The sequence below is a fragment of the Stegodyphus dumicola genome, chromosome 2 (assembly GCF_044657685.1).
Source record: "Stegodyphus dumicola isolate Sdum_Otavi_A_Nest chromosome 2, ASM4465768v1".
NCBI classification, from domain to species: domain Eukaryota; kingdom Metazoa; phylum Arthropoda; class Arachnida; order Araneae; family Eresidae; genus Stegodyphus; species Stegodyphus dumicola.
Window position 1 is genome coordinate 72,178,318 of NC_140769.1, and position 21,712 is coordinate 72,200,029.

General features: G+C 33.2%; 1 protein-coding gene across 1 annotated transcript in view; it reads left to right on the top strand.

Annotated features, from left to right (window-relative positions):
* The first annotated feature begins 17,235 nt into the window (after nucleotides 1–17,235).
* LOC118202750 (beta-scruin-like) overlaps nucleotides 17,236–21,712 on the top strand; it is a 57,278-nt gene continuing 52,801 nt past the window's right edge. Inside the window, exon 1 of the mRNA XM_035374945.2 lies at nucleotides 17,236–17,357. Coding sequence (XP_035230836.2) covers nucleotides 17,346–17,357 — 12 coding nt within the window. The 5' untranslated portion in view covers nucleotides 17,236–17,345. The remainder of the gene's footprint in view (nucleotides 17,358–21,712) is intronic.

Genomic DNA, 21,712 nt, shown 5'->3' on the forward strand with positions numbered 1-21,712 from the left:
TGGTGTAAGTATAGACATCCCTATGGGGTCAATGATGACCAAGGGGTCGATTGGGGATCAATTGCCGAATAGGTATCGGTAACTGATCTGTATAAATCAAGATCTCATGGATTACAATAATTTAGCAATATGACTGTTTGTTTATTGGTATAAAGTTCTATCATGTAGTGTGGAGGAAATCATAGAAAATAAGTATAAACGAAAAAACGCGCGCAAATTATTTAATAAATTATAAAGGGCCCACCAGCGGCCGAGAGGTAAAGTCGCTGAACACTGATAGTTCGGTCCGAGGTTCGAATCCCGCGAACGGGCTGTCTGCATAGGTCTTTTCGTGGTTTTCCCGATGTGTAACGTGTATACTAGCCAGTTTCCCTTAGAAAGTCCTCCACGAAGGCATCTCTCCCCTTAGGCAAATAGCCCTTGAGGCTTTGCCGTAATTAAAATAACCTAACCTAATAAATTATAAAAAGCAATAATATTTTTTAAATATATATAGCGCAGTAGAACAAAGGAAAGCACAGACACAATCAAAAATTATAAAGAAAACAATACAAATAATCTAGAACAAAAATCTACTCATATTGTTTCACTTATACCGGCTATTAGAACTTGTTAACAGAAGTCACGTTCAAATGGCAATTATGTCATCACTATGTAAGTTACCTTCTATGTTTGATAAGAACACTATAAGCTATCTACTGCTTCCCCTCTTGTGCCATTGCGATTATGCTATATGCTTTATATTATGGATAAAAGTGTAAGGGGGATTATGAAGAACACCATTTGTTCAAAAGGGTCAATGCAAGGAAAAGATTAGGGTTCAATGCTTTAGACATTTGATTAGGCATTTTTTATGGGGAGAGTAATCCTTCTTGATCATCCTAATACGTTCTTAAAGCTTGAATGCTATTAAGTTGCAGCGTATTATTTCTTAACTATTTTCTAAGTAGAACAATGGGAGGACATGAACGCAATTATTGCATTATTCCTCCTCTTATAACTAAAAGTAAAATGTGCGTAGGGTTTTTTTTTTCTACTTAGTCATGCTTATGCAAAGGTTTCTGAAGTTAGAAAAAAAATTGGAACTGTTAAATAATTTAGATTCAGATGAGTGCGATGTTAATATTGCCGTGTTAACCACCATATGCCAGTAAAATAACTGACGAAGACGAAGAGGATACCAATGAAGTAAATACTGTTAATATTCGTATAAAGGGCGTTCCTGAAACTTTGGAAGGCCCACCAGCGGCCGAGCGGTAAAGTCGCTGAACACTGGTAGTTCGGTCCGAGGTTCGAATCCCGCGAACGGGCTGGCTGCATGGGCATTTTCGTGGTTTTCCCCAAGTGTAACCTGTATACGAGCCAGTTTCCCTTAGAAAGTCCTCCACGAAGGCATCCCTCCCCTTAGGCAGATAGCCCTCGTGTGCTTTGCCATAATTAAATACACCACACACCTGAACCTTTGGAGGTTAGAAGTGGGACAGCGTCGTGTCTGATACTTCTACAAGCACTGTTGTTTCGACAACAAAATGCAGATGAAAAGCTAAGTAATATCTGTCATCTTGGGCAAAGATAAAATCATTACAATACACAAAATGGAAAACGCCGGCTGATTCAACTGTAAGCAACTTAAGCAGATGGAAACTACACTGAAAGAAGAAAACTATAGCAGAGTTTTTTAACAGTTGTATTCCAATAAAGTTTACAACATGTAAAAGAGCTTGTGTGATATGCAATAAATGTAAAATACGAACACAATTTCGTTACCATAGCTAAAGAAATAAGTGTTTTTTAAGAATTTTGCTTTTACCTGCTTATCACTCAAATATCTGTGAATGTAACTAATTATCAGACGCTGAAGATCTTAGCATTGCCATGGTGAAAAATGTCATGTCACGAAACCATTTCCGAAAGTTCAAATTTTATTTACGTTTTGTGGATAATGTAACAATGAGTCAACTTCCCAATGACTGTTCCTTTAAGATAAAACTTCCCTTGCCATGCCCAATAACACATTTCTGATGTTTGGGAAGTTTTCAGCAAATCAATGCATTAATAACATGATCTTCACGTACTACGGTACTAATGAGCTGAAACAATTTATCCGAGTCAAGGCTTTTATAAACTTTAGGCTCACTCTGGTAACAAAGAATATTGTTACATTTTTTTCCTCTACTGCAGTAAAAGCCAGTTTACATTTATCCGATTGACTTGTAGCGAGCCTCTCGCTGCAACTTCTTTGGCAATGTAAACGCTTACTTCGACCGAATAGAAACGTAGGGAAGATGAATCAGCGATTCCTTTTCTCCATTGAACCAGTTGGAAATCTATCCGGTCGGTAACTCCGAGCAGTGTTCGCAAAGACGTGCCGAGTTTTTACCATTATGTCGATGCCGAGATGAAGCGATAATCAAACTATGACAGTTTTTATTGCATATGCATCTTGTGAAGTAATATGGAATACTTCACTACTGAATATTATGACCATAGTTGGCTAATACCTAAATATAACGTGGATATTACTGCTAATCAGAATGAATTTAGGTTTTCTATATTGTGGAGAAAACATAGAAGAAAATTAAATTAGGGTGTCGGATTCAAAATATTTATTTTGAACATATTTATTTTTCAGTTTTCTCTCTCTGAAAGGCTCAGGATTTTAGATCCGTCATGAAGGCCGGGTATTTAAATATCATTTATTAATTGAGTTTGCATAATTACCTATTTTGTCTGTATTTTCATAAAAATCATTTCATAAACTTTCATACTGTATTTTTATTTAATTTACATTCATTAAGGTGATATTTACATTATTAAAGAAAGCAAAATATCTTAAATTATAAACTAATGTATGCCAAGTAGCAAAACTTCTGATGACCGAATAAAGCCGGTCATAACGCTCAGAGGGTTAATAAAATAATTAAATTATATGTTATTCAACTAACCAATAAAATACAATTTTCAATTAAAAAATGAGTGAAAAGGCAAATATTTGATTCGAAATTTGATTTCGAAAAACCAGTTTTTATTCAAGACCTGTTACATCTAACAAAATATAATCTAAAATTTTTAAATTTTGTTTATTTTCCTTTTTACTTGAACAATAAATTAGAATTTATTTACAAACGATCAGTCGGAATTATTAAGATAAAAGTCGCCGACAGAGGGTGTATGAGAATATTATTAGCATGTTAAAAATTTGAGGGTATCGTAAGTGGAGAGCTCAAGAAAAAGATTAATAATTTTCGCTCAACTTCATACACCGAAAATGGTCTCACACGCTTCTAGAATAAATATGCTGATTGTGCATTTTGGCACTCGAAATAAATATTGCAGAGAACTTAGCCAGTTAGGAGTTACTGTCGCCAGAAATCGAAGCGCTATCTGCAGTTTTAATTTTGCTGGTAAAGCATCTCAAAAGAACGTATTTTTTTTCTCTGAGTAAGTAGAGTGACCATTTCCAATAAAGTTTCAAACTATCCTTAACCCATTTTCATGAAGCTTTTGTAAATTTGGCTATTCTCGCCCCGAAGTTTATTTAAAAGTCGATTTAATGCTCCTAATTCATCACAGCGATCTACCCATTCACGTACTCATTTCCTTTCTTTTCTTTATTGGCAAGAACTGCCTGGTGCGTGTCGAAAGTACTGGCAATGATGATACACATTTCAGCATTTTAGAACCATTCTTTGATAAATGAAGCGAGTGAAGCGGCAAAAGGGTAGCGTTAAAGTGACGATGCCTTATTTGTCAAGTTCTTACCACAAACATACGGACGGAGTGGATCACCATGACTGTTTGACTGGACTCTAAGGCTTAAAGAATCAAGGAAAATCGTGGTACATGCCATCTTTCACTCGTACGTTTTACAGTGGTAAATGCACGATTATTCCCCAAAGCTCCCAACAAAAGTGACTCGAAGGTGTTCCGAAGAGCCAAAAGCAATGGTTTATCTAAAAGAGACTGTGAGAAGACTCTGTATCTCTTCTGTACCTTCAAGTGTAAAAGAACACTTCTAAAAAGGCAGTATTGGCCATTTTCTGCTGAAGGGGAAAAATAACATTGTTTCCAAAGAGTGGGCTTCAAAGCAGAACCCAAAACATACTTAGGATCCGACTGCTTAGCTGCCCGTTTAAATAAGAACAGAATTTTCTATAATTTTATGTATCTCCTCTAAAATGTCGTTTCATGAACAATGATGGCCTCCTTTTTAGTACTCTTCTAACGGATATTTCTATGCTTAAACGTTATTGGGAAGCTCGGGATCGCACGAGAGGTTGTTCTGTTTTAAACTCTTATTATATCTTAAGCTTAGCTCAATTGTGGTTCTGCTATTAAATTAAATTTATACATTTATATTTTGAAATTTATTTATATCTTACAAGTTAAGGACATGATTCCAAAGACATTTACAGCATTAAAAAGAATAAATAAATTTTAAAAAGAATAAATAAATACTTTATTAATGATCAGAAACAAGTGCCAAGAACTCCTTGTTAAGAACTAGAACAACTAGCTGTTTGCTAATTGAGGAAGAAAGACACCTATAATTATTTGCTAGCTAAACAAGAGCGATTAGCTTTCTTATTGAAAGAAAACAGATCTTGTAAAGGAATGTGCAATGCTTGAATACTAATTAGAAATGAAGAAACGGTCAGCAGCGCCTTCAATGAAGCACTGCATACAGCGCATTATTCCCTAAATTGACATCTCACATTTTCGACTCCTGACAAATACAATCTCTGTAGAAGTTTTCAGGGAAACTCTTAAAAGTCATAACATGACTTATACTAGATGGCTGACATTATTGGACACACTCTCTACATAAATTGAACAGCTGTATATGAAAAAGAGAAAGAGTTTCGCACAGGATTTCTTAGTTTACTACTATATTTTACTGCAGTTTTGATAATTCCCGTCAATTATCAGCGCTTAATAATATATCTCTAGTCCTAGGAATTTTTTTTTAATTAGGAAAAGTTTGTTAGTTTCGCGTGTCAATGTGAAAAAAAATCCCTACCTATTTCGAGGATTATTAGATATAGATCCTTCTTTTTTAGACATAGATTTTATTTATCCTTTGCTATCTTTCGGAATGGACAGAGGTTTAGTCAAAAACTACGCCAAATTAAAACCGCTTTTTTTGCATAATTTTAGATCTCCAATCACTACGATTCAATTTATAGTTAAAATGAATTATTAACAGTTTTGATAGTACAAATGAAGATTACTTACCTGAATATTTCTATTCCTAAGAAGCGGAGATCTTGGCAAATTCCATTATGACCAGAGAGAAAATTTTATAGATTATGATATTGTTACATAGACCGTTCCGTGAATCGTTTTATCTTACATAGGTCTTTCTTTGGGTTTGTAAATGTAATAAAATTTCTCCCCATGGGTTTTAATTTTTACTTCTTTTCAGCATTCATTTTATTTATATATTCGTCTTTTTTTCTGACAGCGAAGTCATGGTCTTCCTTGCCGCTCTGAAGTGGCTCAATCATCGATATCTCGAGAGAGAGCAGTACATTATCTCCATCTTTAAGCTCATTCGTTTCCCTCTAATGAATATGGAAGAGATATTGGCTTGTTACTATCCTCCGGTGCTGCCTGGTATTATGAGAATACCTGAGATCAGAGTGGCGCTACTCAATGCCACATGGTAAGAATGAACATTCATATGTTTAATCCCTGATAGAAAGAGTACTATTATCAACTGCTGTCAAAACGTTTAATCTTGAGTACCGAAGAAAAATCATTAAGTAGATCCATAATTCAGTGACGTTGAAGTATGTAGGATATCACGAAGTTTAAAGTTGGCACAATTTACGCTTATGTTTCTAGTTTATTTCAGTAGAAACGATCTAAATGCATTTCAACGGCAAATGAAAAATAATGTCAAAAATTGTAATAAAGAATCTGCATAACAAACAAAAAAAGGAAGTTTATCCTTAATATTTTGTCTAAAATATGCATTGCTTCTAACCTAACCTCATACCTGGAATGTACGAGGGAAGGGTGAAAGGTTTTGAGCCTCACAATGAAGCAGATGTTTGAGTTACAGTCTCTCATTATGATTTCGTTACATAATCATTACCCATATCAATGCACAATGTGGCCCAGAAAACTACAACATTTTATCCTGAATCATTATTAATAGGCCTGAGCTTCCCATTACTATAGGACCGTTTTGACGGACATCCTGGAAGTGAATTCTTCATATGAGAGTGAGAGTACATAAAAATCTGACGGGCAGATTTGAAGAATAAAAGGAATGGGAAGTGAAAACTAAGATGAAATCACAGTCGACCAACGCAGCGTTTTCACTTGCGGCACAGAGTGAGGAGGTATATTGTTTTGATGCAAGATGACTTCTCAGTTTTCTGTGGTCTGTTTTCCTCCATGACATACCTTGTGTAACGTGTACACAAGCAAGTTTCCTCGAAAATCCTCCCCGAAGGCAACCCTGCCGTGAGGCAGCTAGCCGTAATGTGCTTTGACATGATCTATCAAACCAAACCATATCTCTAAAACTATTTTAGTTTGTGTCAGATATGGATGCTATTCCCCTTCGCTTACGTTAGGTGAGGTTATATATATTTTAATATAGCAAACCACGAAGGTTAGGTTAGGTATTTTTGAATATGACAAACCATCTACTTGCACAAAATGAAGGTTGCTTCGTGGAGGACACTGCGATAGAAACTGGCCTAGGCTCACGTTACGTATGGAGAAACCACAGACATCAACCGTGGAATCAATCCGTTCACCTATGATAGATCCCAAAACAGATTGAACTATTGCGTTAATCAGTATACCACTGGTTGGGCATTTCCCATCGGCAGCAGAGCCTTTCATCTCAAAATCAGCCAACTCTTCATTTCTTTGTTTTTCGAGGGTAAAATTTCTAGAGACCAGTACAGCCGACATTTTCTTCATAGACATTTCTTGACGGATGTTTAGTGGCAGACGTTTACGAAGATCTTCAAAAATTCTCTTGAATTTTTTCAGAGTAATTATACAATCATTTGTGATCATAACCAGCACAGCACTGGAAATTTCGTGTATTGTGCCTAAATGTCCTTCAGGGTAAACTTAAAAATGCTATCGCGTCCACATTTGAAGACGGCGACTTAACATTTAAGCATTTCAAATGCTGAAGCTCCTTTCCTCACATCCGCAACATGTCCTGCTGAATTTATCTTGCAGTGAAGTCCTTCGGACTGAAATAACGAATGCAGACACTGTTCGCCTCTCCTGAAAAACAGTGAAGGAAAAAGTGTCAATTTTATAATATTTCTCAGAGTATGTTCGAAAGTTCTTCCTTAATATCCTACAAAATATTAACAATTTAAAACTGTTTCGTCTTTGTAAAATTCAAATCACTTCTCCCTCCCTATATAAGTGCGTATTAACTTCCTCTTTAAATAGTTACGCCGAAAAGGAAAATATATTTTGTTGTAACTAACTATACACATAGGAGATATTTGTTTCTTTCAAAAATCTGAGCTCAGTTATTATGTTTTTCATTAAATTAAAAATAAAAATAATTTAGCACCATTTGGTTTAATACTACGCTGCGCATTAGCATAACGAGGTGAAAAAATTCTGTGCATCGTGATAACATTATGCTGATCTATTAGTAATGTATATAGTATTAATACCGTTATCGAAACACATTTGTAAAGATATATAACATGTTTCGATCATGACATTTCTGACTCAGGTTTCATGCATCCACTACCAGCTGCATCAAATATAACGATAATTTTAAAATTATTTAATATTTTATAATTCGCAATCGTCTACATTTGATTTTGCGTTAACGTTTGTATTTAAAGATGAAACTAAAATAAGAAAGCTAAAGGTTTTAAACCTGAAATGCTTTTTGAACTGGATTTTATTTAGTGGAAAATATTTCATAAATACGAAGTTATTCTATTTGATTTCACCCTATGTATCCTAAATAAAACGAATATTCATTAGAGCGTTGTTCAAGAACACAGCTTAATGCGGAATGAAACTCATAAAATACAGAATTAATTTTATGTCCAGTTCTTTTACCCTGATTATGTAACGCAAATGTGAATATTAACAGAAAAACCTATGTCGGTCAAATGAAAGTATATACAGCTCTGTGTCCGTTTGGAAATAAATTGTGTCGTCATTCGGAGAATACGAGATTTGCATGCTCCCAGACCTATAATCCATGAAGCATAACAACGTATGTCAGAAAAGTTCTTAATTTTTCGTATCTGCTTTCCCTTCTTTAGTCAGCTAGTACAAAGGTGGAACATGGCCAGCTCTTGTTCATGAATTATCTTCCACCTGTTTAGTTCAGAAGTTTGATGTAGACTCAAGAAACATTTTAATAACTTGAAAAACACTAAACTATCTCTTTAATGTTTTCCTGTGTCAAACTCAGTCTTCGAATGTTGAACATATTTTAATACGTTTCTAAGCAATGAAACATATAAAAATAATACCAGCTCCTGAAAGCATAAATTTCACTATCGTTGAAATTCCTATTCCTCAAAGTCTCTTGCTAGCATATATAATATTGATTCACGTTTCGCTTTAATATATTTGGTAGAGATTTCGGTTGCTGCCACCAACTTAATGTAGGTAATTAGTCATGTTACTTGGCTACATGTGATGTATGAAGCATATACTGTGGACAAAGAACTCATATAACTACGGCTGAAGATCACTGTGAACAATGTTTCTCATTACTAAAAATCAGTACCTAGCTATTCAATTTTAAGAACAATCAGTACATAGATTAGAACAATCAGTACTTTTTTCGTAACAGTATACTAAAGAAATCTTTAGAATTTTTAAAAGGCTGAGAATATATGTAACAAGCTAAAAATTTATAAAAATATTATATATATTTATACACATATTTTAGTAATACTGTAAAGAAATTAGTTTAGTTCTAAGCAGGAGACATGAAAAATGAGCAATGCCCTCGCCGGGATTCGAACCTGAACCTCTCGTATACGAGTCAAGTGTGCTACCGTTACACCACAAAGGCATGCAGAAAGGAGGAAGAAAATACCTTATGATGCATTTGCCTAATATAACTTGTAATAAATTTAATTTCGTCTCAAGGTAATTTAAAGCCAGAAAATTTATACAAGGAGTATTTATCTAATGGATATTTATACATAAAAGATTTCTACAGAAATATTTGCACAGTCAAAATTCACAAAATATAACATAAATACAAAAACGAAAATGAAATATTGTATCAAACTTTAAGAGGAAATGACAATTTGAAAAATATTTACTGTTCTGGGTAGGCTAATGCAAATAAGGATAATAGGGTAGACTGAAGCAAATGGTTTTTCTAACGTAAGTATAATGCAGCTTTATTCACACAATCGTTCAAGAATGATCAGGGCTGTATAAATGTCAAATAAATATTTTTCCTTACGTTTTAATTGTTTAAATAATAGAAGATTTGTATTCTTGGTCTAGATTTTCTGCTTAAATGTGTTTTATATAAATGCTTTCTGTGTGAAAATTTTAAATGTAAATAATTTCAGTGGGAGTATTTGTAACGGGAATAATTCCTGTGTCCATATTATGTGGGCAAATATTCTTTGTTTAAAAGTTAGCTAAGGCGAATCTAGATCATTACTTTTATCAAATTTTCAACGCTAATGTAATTAAGAATGTATTTTTCATTATTATTCTGCCTAAATTAGAATGTACGTTTGCTGAACTTCTACTCATCTTGCATTTTTCATTCCACAAAAATATATAGGTTTTTGACAACTTCCAGGTCTGAATATGAAGAAACAATTTGACTATATTCTTTTGTGTGCCCAGTAGCTCTCTATAATATCAATACACGTGCATTGTCAAATGCTAAACAGCAGTATACTAAAGTATAGTATATATATATAAACAGTATTGACACATTTTTATGTATTTTCATAAATACGTAGAACTTTCAAGAAGTTTCTAGTAGCTCATTTTTTCACACAGGCCTTTAAAACAAAGCCTACCCTGAAACTTAGGATACGAGGACAAAATTATATTCTTGTCTTGCAGAGAATTCTCCTATACAAAGGATTATATTCTCTGTATGGGATTTAGAAGTGAAAGATTCTTAATTTTAATTTAAACAAAAATAACATTTTGTCACCTAATTTACACTGGTACCCGAATATTTGTATTTATGTTTGACAAAGGACTTCAACTACCTACAGATAATTGTACAATACACTTTTTTAATTTATGCACCTGGCATAAATTCACTTAACGCAAATTATTATTTTGAGGTGGATTTCCAATTTCTGAAAATCCAAACAAAGTTTTTAACTTATTGGAATGCTGAAAGGTTAATTTGGGTTTAATTTTCTCTCTGGATTTGAGGATTCAGAAGCAAAATTCTTTATCTCATTATCATTATAATATTTAAAATGATGTTGTTAAATCCACTCAAACATTTCACTCAGTATATAATTAATTTCGTAAATGCTCTCAAATATGCATTAAAATGATTATTTTCGAAAGAACGTCTAGTTGAATCTCAGTTGTATGGAGCAGAAATAATTGCTTTTAATGGGAAGTGAAATAATTAACTTAATTCTCATGGGAAACAGTGATTTAAGCTTCTCATTAACACGCATGACCGTCAGATGTAATTCGAACAGTGAAATAATTCAAATGTTAGCGATTATCGTACGTCTAGGTATTATGTGATTTGCATACGCTTACAAAGGAAGTAAAATCCGTTCTCTATAAATTATTCTGGTTGAAAAGTCCTTAGCTTACAATAGCAGTTTAGAACCTATGCTGAAGTCAGCTTCTGCTTTACGTTATGTATTGTTTCTACATAAGAAAAGCAATTAATTACAGTTAAGTAGTTTAAAATACTTTCCATGCAAATGCAATTTATTCAAATGTATCTGATTTAAATTTAGACTGGCCTTTATCTTTAATGCATCTTTGCTTCGCTAAAAATTTTACATTTTTACAGTGAATTTTTGGTCCAAATTGTTAATTACGGAGATAAAAATGGACAAGATTTCAGATACAGTATTAAGCTTCCTAATTGGATTTTACTTATAGCTCGGCCTTTCCCAAATTTTTCTTGCTTCACAAATTTAAAATTAATCTTCAATTCCTGGGGCATCATTTTACATATAAAATTTAGCGTAGCTACATTTAATAGTAAACATAATAGTTAAACTACATATTTGGTCATCGTAAAAGGAGTTTTATTACACATTTAAATAGGAAACAATTTTTTTTGTTATTATCTCTGTTTTATTTTTGAAACCTAAAATCAAGTGTCACTGATTACACTAAACATGTTCCCGTTATTAAAAGAAGCAAACAAGCTTTTAACGTAGCATTAACATGCAGCTAGATTTCAAAATTTCTCACCCTTTATATCCTCTTTCGTCTGCGTTTAAATGTAATTTAATGACAGCAGTTTGCATACATATAAACTAAAAGTTCGATATGTAGGGTTTGTTTTAATTAATGCGTTATTTCTTACAATGTTTCTGCGCATTCAGGGTTTCATATACTTCACTAGAAAATCCGACTTCAGGGAATTTAAATAACTAAAGGAATTGATTATCAGGGTCGCGGCAAGAGGTTATTAGGCTTTATATTGCGACATGCAAATAATTTGCCTGCACATTTCTTAAAAAGCAGAAATTAAATTTGTTGACACTTTAGTTTCCTTTAACTTCGAGTTAAAAAGACAACCAATATTTTTTTTTTTTTTTTTTTTTTTTTTTTTTTTAACTTTAGCATTCTAGATTTGAAATGGGAACTTATTCCTTCGGCAGTCTACGACGGTTAGATTAGTGTCTAGACTAAACAAATTGAGTTTAAATTTTTACAAAAGTTTCCCGTTAAAGAGGTATTGAGAAATACTGAACAGGCTGAAGAGAAGAGTAGATCAGTTTTCCACTATTCAAACAGAAGTGAGTTTCATTCAGAGAAATCTGTCACAATGGCACTCGCCTGCAAGAGATATTTTTAGATTTTTCATTAATTAATTTAAATTGCGTGTATCTGCTAATTTCCTTCATACTTATTGCGCCTTACTGAAAGAAATTTACATTTCCTATCGCAGATTTCTTTCTATTGAATTTGCTTATGCTCATGCCTTGCTAGTAAAATCTGAAATAGTCAAGTTTCCCTGCTTTCTAATTTTTAACTTAATATTATTGTAAAATAATCCAAATTTGAGTAAAGGAGATTTGAATCACTTTTATTTCCTTGTGCGAAGTAAAAATTACTGTAATAGCGTAAAATTTCGGGTATTATATTTTAACGAAAATATCCATTTTGACGGCTCGCGTATCGACTTAAGTGATGTTTATGCATGACATCTATTTACGTATGGACAGAGAAAAGGAATCTTGTTTTCAAAACGGATTGTAAAATGGATTTAGAAAAGATATTTTTGGGACCTCTGTACGTACTTTCGCATGTATATATATATCTCGCATGACTCAAAAAAACGAGAAGCCGTAGAACGTTGAATATTTATGTATGGGACTTCTGAACGCTGCTCAAGTGGACTGCCGCCCTTAACTATAGTAAGCCTTACGGTATTTGTTTCCACTTGGCAGATGCTGTCTAATCATGACTCGCTGATCCGACAGCATTGTATGGAACTGCTATAACATCTAGCTGTGCATCTCACTTTTTCATTGCAATCGGTCCCACCAAACATATATAATATCTATATATATATTTCTACTCTCATATCAGGATCTATGAGCAATATGTTTTTAATGTTATATGGTGGTAAATTGTAATTTTTTTTTCTTTAAAGTTGATTCAGTTATGTTTGTCTTATGTTCCAGGTATTGTTTTTAAGCTTTTAATTAGTATGCATAGCAATAGTTGTAGAAATATCAACAATTTAAAAGTTTAAGCGGCAAATTGTTTTTTTTTTCACTATTTTTAATTGCATTTTGTGTTTTTGCTTTTTCTGTATTTAACAATTTTTAATGAAAAGGTTTTGAGGTTTTTATGTATTTTTGCCTTGCTGCGAAGTGAGAACTGAATTGATTGAATGAGAAATATATCTCTAATGAAATTCGAGGAAATAAGTTTAAGTGAAATTCAACAAAAGATGTGTAAAATGTAAGATGCCGTAGAAGGAAATCCAGTGGTATACGTATTAGATAATTTTTTTAATCTATCGAGTTTAAATTTTTTTAGTGTTCATAAATTTTAAAATTTTCAGCGCACAAATTTTGTTATAGAAGTTATTTTATATTTGATCAAAATCTTTATTTAATCTGCAGAATAATTTTCTAGAATTAGATTTTTTCTGAAAATTATATTTTAGTCTGATACAAATCTTATTTCAAACTGGAAGAGAAACATGCGAAATGAAAATGAAAAATTTATATTTAGACAGAGAAAGCAACTTTATTTTGGCTTAGATTTTAAATAAAACTCTATCGATTTCGTGGTAGATCAGATATAATTCCCTCATCTTCGCCAGCACTGAAATGTTTTTGCATTAAAGAAATATGTTTTTGGCTACTGAAAAAAAGGAACAATGATTTTATAAATAATAACATAAATTTATGCAGTTTTCTGCCATCAGACATGTTTATAACCTTTTAGAAATTTTTAATTCTATTTTCTTCTCTTATTCCTAGAAAGGCAGCTAGATATTCACGTTTTCTATTTCATCGTCAAGGACGCATCCTAAAATGCCAGTGTTGAATAAATCTAGTTGGTGTTAAATATATTCATTTATTCTACTTTAAAGTGAGAAGTATTGTTTGAAACAAAAGCATAACATTCAAGACTGTGTTCTTTCTCTTATTAATGTTACATACATAGTGAAGCATTCCTGTAAATTCCTTAAATAAAAATATGCAATTTGATCTAGTCTGAATTAATTTCCGTATTTAAAGTTATTCTGTTCTCTAAATGCAGATTGAAATTGAGATCGGTAATATTTGCTGACAGCAGATGCAATTCTGTGATTAAATTATAATAGTTTGATATGTGACGCAATTCTGAAGGTGATACAATTAAAAAATTGTTGAAGATATTTGTATGAATGTCAAGACTTGAAAGTTTTAATTTCTCTCAAACAGGAGATTTAGAATGGGGTTTGTTACAAAATCGTAATCTTGACGTAATATCTCCGGAATATTGATAATTTGTGTGTGAATGACTTAGCATACAATTTAAACTCTTGATGCTGAATAATACATAATAATATACTAAGTTCTGTTTAATCATTTGATGCCAGTTTCAAATGATTAAGAAGAACCTTGGTTATTGAAAAAAATGTAATCTTTTTTGTCTTTTTATTAAAAGCTCTGAAACATTTTCTCATTTTTGCAATAGAAAACATCAGGAACTGTTAGTTTGTACAGTTCCTCAGATTCTTCTTAGGTTGCAAATAGGAGATTATTTCTTCTGCTTTTCATCGAATTCGTTATTTAGGAGTTAAAGACCTAGTATAAAAGACCAATTCAATTCTCAGGAAATATATAACATTTTCTGTCAGCATGGATTATTGTGTGCAAGCGAAATAAAAATAACGTTGAAACTTTGCATCAACATACGAGGTTAGTCTCAGAATAAGCAAATTACTAACGATTATAATTTTTTGACCGTTCGGCCAGAATACTTTTACAAAAATGTAATCCGAATATCTTCACCTTCCATATTTCCCCGTGCTTCTAATGTCTAAATTAAAAAAAAGAATTTTACATCAAACTTTTTTGCGAATGTGTTTATTCATGGAATATATCACAGTTTTATTAGTTCTTTTTGCTTTCCTTCAATTTTGCGTTAGAACTGGAGCTATAAGTTCTATGTATTGTAAGAGTGCGGTAAAAGTACAGTTACCGGACTTTATAAGTCTAGTTCACCCAATTCCTTGCTCTTTTTCAAAGCTAACTAAATCTAAGTTTCTAATTAATTAAATAGTACTTTTTAATGTTTTCATTGATTTAAGTAACATGAAAAGATCATAGAGTACGGCTTTTAAAAAGCTAATAATTCTATTTATATAACTCACCTTGTGTATGTGATTACAATGTTCGATAAATATATATCCTTATAGTATTAACGTAAAAAGAACTGCACATTGTATTTGTGTGAATTTCGCTTGATACATGCAATTACAACATGTGCTTCTTTTACAGACAAAGTGAACTTGATTGTGTATTGTAAATTCCCTCACTATGCAGGCCCAAAAGCGGCCAAATGGTAAAGTTGCTGATCGCTGGTAGTTCGATCTGAGGTTCGAATCTCGCGAATGGGCTGGTTGCATGTGCGTTTTCGTGGTTTTTCTATGTGTAACGTGTATACGACCAAGTTTCTCTTAGAAAGTCCTCCACGAACGCGTCCCTTCTTTTAGGCAGATGGCTCTCGAGGCTTTGACGTCACCACATAAACCAAACTAAACCCTCTCCCTGCACTACATTTTTTTGTCTTACAAGATTAAGTAACTGGTATCAGTTCCTTTTTGCTAGACTTTCGAAGCACATATTTCACAATCGCCTTTGTTTCTGTATGTGCAATTGTAGATAAAGTATCATTTTATCCTCTCATAAGTTTAAACTGTGATGCACCTTCTTTAAGGTTCATTTGTAGTTTTTCAAAAACATATTCATTGTTCAAATAAAATATTAAAGTCGGAAAAGGTTCTGTCTGATACATTACGGTAATTAATGTTTAGGTGTACAGGTAATCTAGATCTTTTGAATACTCAGATGGACGTTAATCCCATGTGGTTTGGATAATAGGAGTTTGATTAAAAGGCTGTAAAAGGAAGTAAAACAACTTACTTTCGTAAAAATGAGGCAATGGCAGATTCTCGTTTCAAATGCATTACGTTTTTCGGCATAATAATTACCAGACTAAGATTATTTTTTATCTTAATTTAAGCTGTTGGTTTGATAAGAAGAAATTAATGGAATGGACTTTTAGTTTGCCAGCAAACATCGTAAAGCACTGAACAATGAACGAATAGTTAGGAGTCATGGTCGATTATGTTGTTACGCTCTTACTGAATATTTTTTAATTCTAAATACTGAACTGTGCGAGTGCATGCTATCCAGTCAAAACGCGTGCAATAAAATACGTATGTAATTCATTTTTTTCATTCTTATGTGAAGAATGAAAAGCGTTTCACACAAAACGCTTTTATATCTAGGCTTACAACTGCAATTACTTTTGCCCATTATAATATTCAGAGATAGAGAAAGCAGTAAGCTGAAATTTAGAAGCGATTTAAATTAGTATAGTTTTTCAAAAACTGGTTGATTGAAATTAAGATTACTTGGAAGATAACTCTCAGCTTTGAATCATACCTTCAGGGAGAAATTATGTTACCATGATTAAGAGCTTTTTACCTCAGATATTGCTTATAGCAGCTGCTGGAGCATAAACAATAATTGTATAAACGGTTTATGATGCAATACTTTTGTTTCTAATCCTAATCACAATTGCATTCAATTCACGCAAGAATATATGATTGTCTTTAGCCACTGTTGATGACATTCGGACATAATGTTGGCTGCAAACTTCATTTCTTTAAATGTAGAAGCAAGATACCATATTCTCTGGATTGTTGCCTTAATGAACCAAATAATAGTTCACGTAAAATCAATATATTTTTATCCCTAACTAAAGATTAATTAATGTAAGGTCGTAAAGAGTGCACGTACTTAGTCAATCTACCTAGATAAATCTTCATATTCATATCATTATTTTAACAGAATCTAAGAAACACTGGTCAGAAGACTCGGTAGCTCAAAAATGATCATCAAATTTGAATCGGGATGAGTTTAATTTCTTCGGTAACTAAACAATTAATTAACATATTTCAATAAAATAGAGCTATCAAACAACTTAACAGTAATATTTTTACTTGATACAGAGCCTATTTGTCTGCTGATTAAAAAATCATTTTAGCAAATAAGATAGGACAGAAAAATGTGTAGCTGCATAATAGGAGAGACAGAAATATGTGTAGCTCTACTCGTAAATATGTGTAGCTGAAGAGGTGGTTTTTAGATGTGATAAAGTGGTTCTCTGTTGCCGAGTTGAGATTAAATATGTATGAAAGCGAGCAAGACGACAAAGAGTTTTGCTTGAAAAATTTAGTGTTTTTCCTATGAATAAACAACATATAAGAATAAATATTTCATAGTAGAAAACGTCATGTCTCTTTAGATTGAACAGTGTATGTTGAAAGGAATATGCTTTTAAAATGTTTTCTCTTTTGCAGCTACATTGCTGCGAAAACCTGTGGCCAAGAAAAGCTTTTCTCTGAGTACGGGGTAACTCCAAGGAAGTTTCTTTTCGGTGGAGAGCCTATGGTGTTGTGGGTGAGTGTGCTCATCTTTTATTCTTATAATTTATGTTGCACTTAAAACTTTTTGTACAGTAACTGAAATCTTGAGTTAAATATAATAATCTTAATTAATAAGGTGAAACTGAATTACGAATGAGTGAGAGGTAAAATAAAGAAAGAACTTAGTTATAAATTTCGTAATATATTCATTCCTTCATTAAACAAAAATCTGAATAGAGAGTAAGTATATTTGAGAGAATTTAACAAAGCAGCTAAATATCTCAAATTAAACCGAATGGACACTTTCGGTAACATGGCTAATGGTTGGGATAGGTTAATTTATTACGGTAAAGCATATCGAGCGTTAGTAACCTATGGAAAGGGATGGACCTTTTAAGGACACATGGAGAAAAGCACGAAAACCCACCATACCACTAGCTCATTGGCTGGAATTTGATCTCAAGAGTTTAACTACCAGCGTTCAGCGACGTTACTGCTCCGGCGGTTGTGGGCGAATGCTTAATGGTAGGAATATCCAGTGTTCATAAGCTATGATGCAGCTATATTTGTAACCAATCATTTATATTTTTTTACGTCTTTTACTTTTAAGTACAATTTTTTCATCAATAGAAACATATAAAAAAATATGCATCTTTTGTGGAAAGCAAATTATATGCAATTATGGTCTGTGTTCTTTAATTTGTTTTACATAAATAAGTAGTTTAAATTAAATGTAACATTTTACTATGCATTCGGCAATGGAAGCGAGTAAAATAAATAAAATGGCTGCACATATGTTCGACTATTTATTGTTAAGCAAGTGATACCATTAAGATATCTTTCGACTTTATTAATGTATTATTTAAATGTAAAAAAGAAATAGTTTCAGAGTTTTAAGTTAGATAAATTAATAATAAAATATCTGCGCTTAATTATCAATTTCACAATTACTTAGAAATTTAGTTAGAATCGTAGTTCCGATTTGAGAAATGAATAAAGTAACGAAATGTTTTCCACGGCGACAATTCAGGCACGTGACACTTTTCATAAAAAATACACGGAATTTAAACTATTATACGAACCCTCTGCACTGTGAAGAGAGAAACATAATCTCACAGATTTAAGTAATTTTTTATTAGAGTTCTTTAAAATTAAACAACCAAGTATTAGAATGCGTAAATATGTACGAGGTTTATAACGATTAAAACAACTTCCTTTTTTAAGAAAAATACATTTCATACACCCCTTCTTTCCCAGTACAGTGTGGTTAAACTGAACACGCAATTTTGTGAAATGCTGTGAAAGGCAACTGAGTACGGTAATCTTCCCAGATTACTAGCTGAAATATATTAATAGGCATATCCTTTATGTTGTTAAGTGAGTATCCTTATCTCACTGGTCTGACAGTAAAATCAGATCAAACGCAATAATTTTATACAGGTGAGGAGTACTGGATTGTGTCTATAGTTGACAGGAACTTTAGGGACATTATAGGCAACAATACCACTTTTCAAAATCCCATCATAATTCTGAAAGAGAATTCTTCGAATGACGGTTTTAAGGATATCCGACACCTCTTCTCATACCATCAAACTACTCTAAGAGGAATTTTAGCTCAATGTGTATTTTAAGTGTTCCTGTGCATGAAGGACAATATGCACTTACAAGCATCAAAGCCATCCCCAGGATTCGAATCCGAACCCAGAGATACAGCGAACAGCACTGTTAACCGACACTGATCATAGAGGCATTATTCGTTATAGTTCATTATAGGCAGAATTAGCGAATCCCTGATACCTGGGTACTATATTGAAAAAGAGATCTTTTTGATGAAAATTATATATGTGTGTTTGAGATGGCATACTTCTAAGTTGAAGCGCATATATCTGTGCATGAGGAATCCTCAAAATAGAAGAGAAACACGCCAAAGTGAAACATAAAGTTTGCAAAGGAACAACCTTGTGTTTGGCGTAGATTTAGTCAAGAACTCAGTCGAATTCAAGGGTAAATAGGTACAGGTCCCTCTTCATCAGGAAAAACGAAAGAGCATTCATGGGATGTTTTGTTACAGCACGAGCATTTTCTCCAATCTTGCAGATTTCTTCGCTACAGGTGAAGAGAGATCTGTACCTATTTGCTTTTGAAACTGATTGAGCTCTTAATTAAATCTACGCCAAACACAAGGTTATTTATTTGCTAATTTTATAATGTAGACCTATTTTCTCAAGGAATGGAGCCAATATTATGAATGTTTATTAATGCTTGTATACGTTTAATGCATAGAAATACTGGAAGATTAATACTTTCGTTTATACAAAGCCCGTTTAGTGGGTCAATAAAATTAAGAGGATATAAATTTAAAAATAGTTTGATTTCTAAAACAGTGGCTTTGCATGGAGCTCTATAAACTCGGTTATAAATATAAAAAGAGCAGCAAATGAAAACAGATCATTTTAATTTATATTTAAAGTATATGAGTAAAAGAAAACAAATCATTTGCATTTGTATTTAAACTAGCTAAACATACTGATCCCACTGCTAACACTATTCACCACAGCTATTAGTTCTGTATTGTTAAATGATATGAAGTAGTTGGGGATTCGATGTTTTATAGTTAGTGAACTGAATTATCGTTGTTTACGTTTGAGCAGCCTATTTCTGTCAGTTAATTTTTATTAAAGCGTATGAAAACCCGTAGTTCAGCACATTTTCCATACACGCTATGAATTCAGAAGATCTTTTGTTACACCACGATCATTATTCGTGTTCCTTTATTTATGTTTATGAGTATACTTAAGGCATCCGTAAACGTTGATATCCTCAGCGATAGAGAAACATATTTTTATTTTATTGATTATTAGACAGAATGTATTTTTAATTTTACGAAGCAAGTTTATTTTCATCTCTGAGTTAGAAGCGAAGATACTGAAGGCTTTATGAAGTAAGGCGATTCGAAATTGAGCAATGTGGTTATTTAATAGGCTGGCAATCTCTTAAGGTCTAATATAAAGTGAAACAGTTTTAAAATTTTAAATTATTCAGCGAGGTTTGAAATAATAATAACAATAATCTAGAAAACAAACATAATTTAATGCCAAAAAAAATCGAAAATATAAATATTTACCTGTTTTGAGCTTGGAAAGAAGTGGAGAAATATTAGTTCTTTAATGATAAGCTTTAAAGTAAATATGCAATTGCAGTTCGCAGGAAGTAAAAAGATTTTGCAAATTATTCAGACCATAAGGTTTGCAGCAATATTCCATCACCGCACAAATGCAAAGCAACTGAAGTAAATTGAAGAAACAAAACATTATGACCATCGACTCAATAATGCATTGCGTGACATTTAGCCTGCAAAACTGCTGCAATTCGCCTTAGCATAGATGTTACAGGTTCGTGATAGATGACTGAAGACAGATTGTGCTAAATATCTAAGCAGCGGTGACACAAAGTTTTCCGACATGGTGGTCAGTTCTGAGCTGGCGCTCGGTGACATCCGAAAATTTTGTCGGATTAAGATCCCGCGAATTAGGTGGTCAGGACATTAACTAGAATTCATCCTTATGTCCTTATTCCGAACACCTCCAACACAATTCGAGCCTTGTGACATGCGGCGTTGTCTTGCTGGAAGACTCCATTTCCAGTTGGAAACACGGACACTATGTAAGGGTGCAATTGATCCGCAGTTATGTTCAGACAATGCGCAGCTTTCATGGTCTGTTCTACAAACTAATGGTGGCGCTCATGAGAACTTCCCCCAAAACATAATACTGCCATCAGCAGCCTGTGTATGACCTACTGGACAAGGGGGGAGCAAGTGTTCGCCTGGAAGACTGCGTATCCTGACATGACCATCGATTTGATGAATGGGAAATTGTGATTCATCCGATCAGGCAACTATCTTCCACTTATCCTTGGTCCAGTCTCGAAGTTCGACAGCCCACTGTATGCGTAGTTGACAATGACGCTTGGTCAACAGAGGCACAGGAGTGGGACGTCTGCTGATCAGTCCCGTATTCAACAGTGTTCGCTAAACTGTGCGTTCCGAAACGCTAGCACTTGAACATGCGCTGTATTGTGTATTGAGCTGTCAGTTCAGTCACTGTCTGGCGCTAATTTTGTTGTACTAAGCGGGACAGTCTTCGACGTCCTTTTTCTTAAATGACGCGTGAACATCCAAAACCTTGGTCATTACTGCTGCGTTCACCTTCATTTATCTTTTTTTACATAAATACCAACAACGGCAGATCATGAACAACTTACCAGTAGGGCAGTTTAGAAGATACTCTTTCCAAGTCTTCGGGTCATTGCAATCTGTCCATCAAATTCACTAAGACCAACAGCCGAGGATGGTCATACTGTTTTGGCTTGTCAATGTATAATTAATGT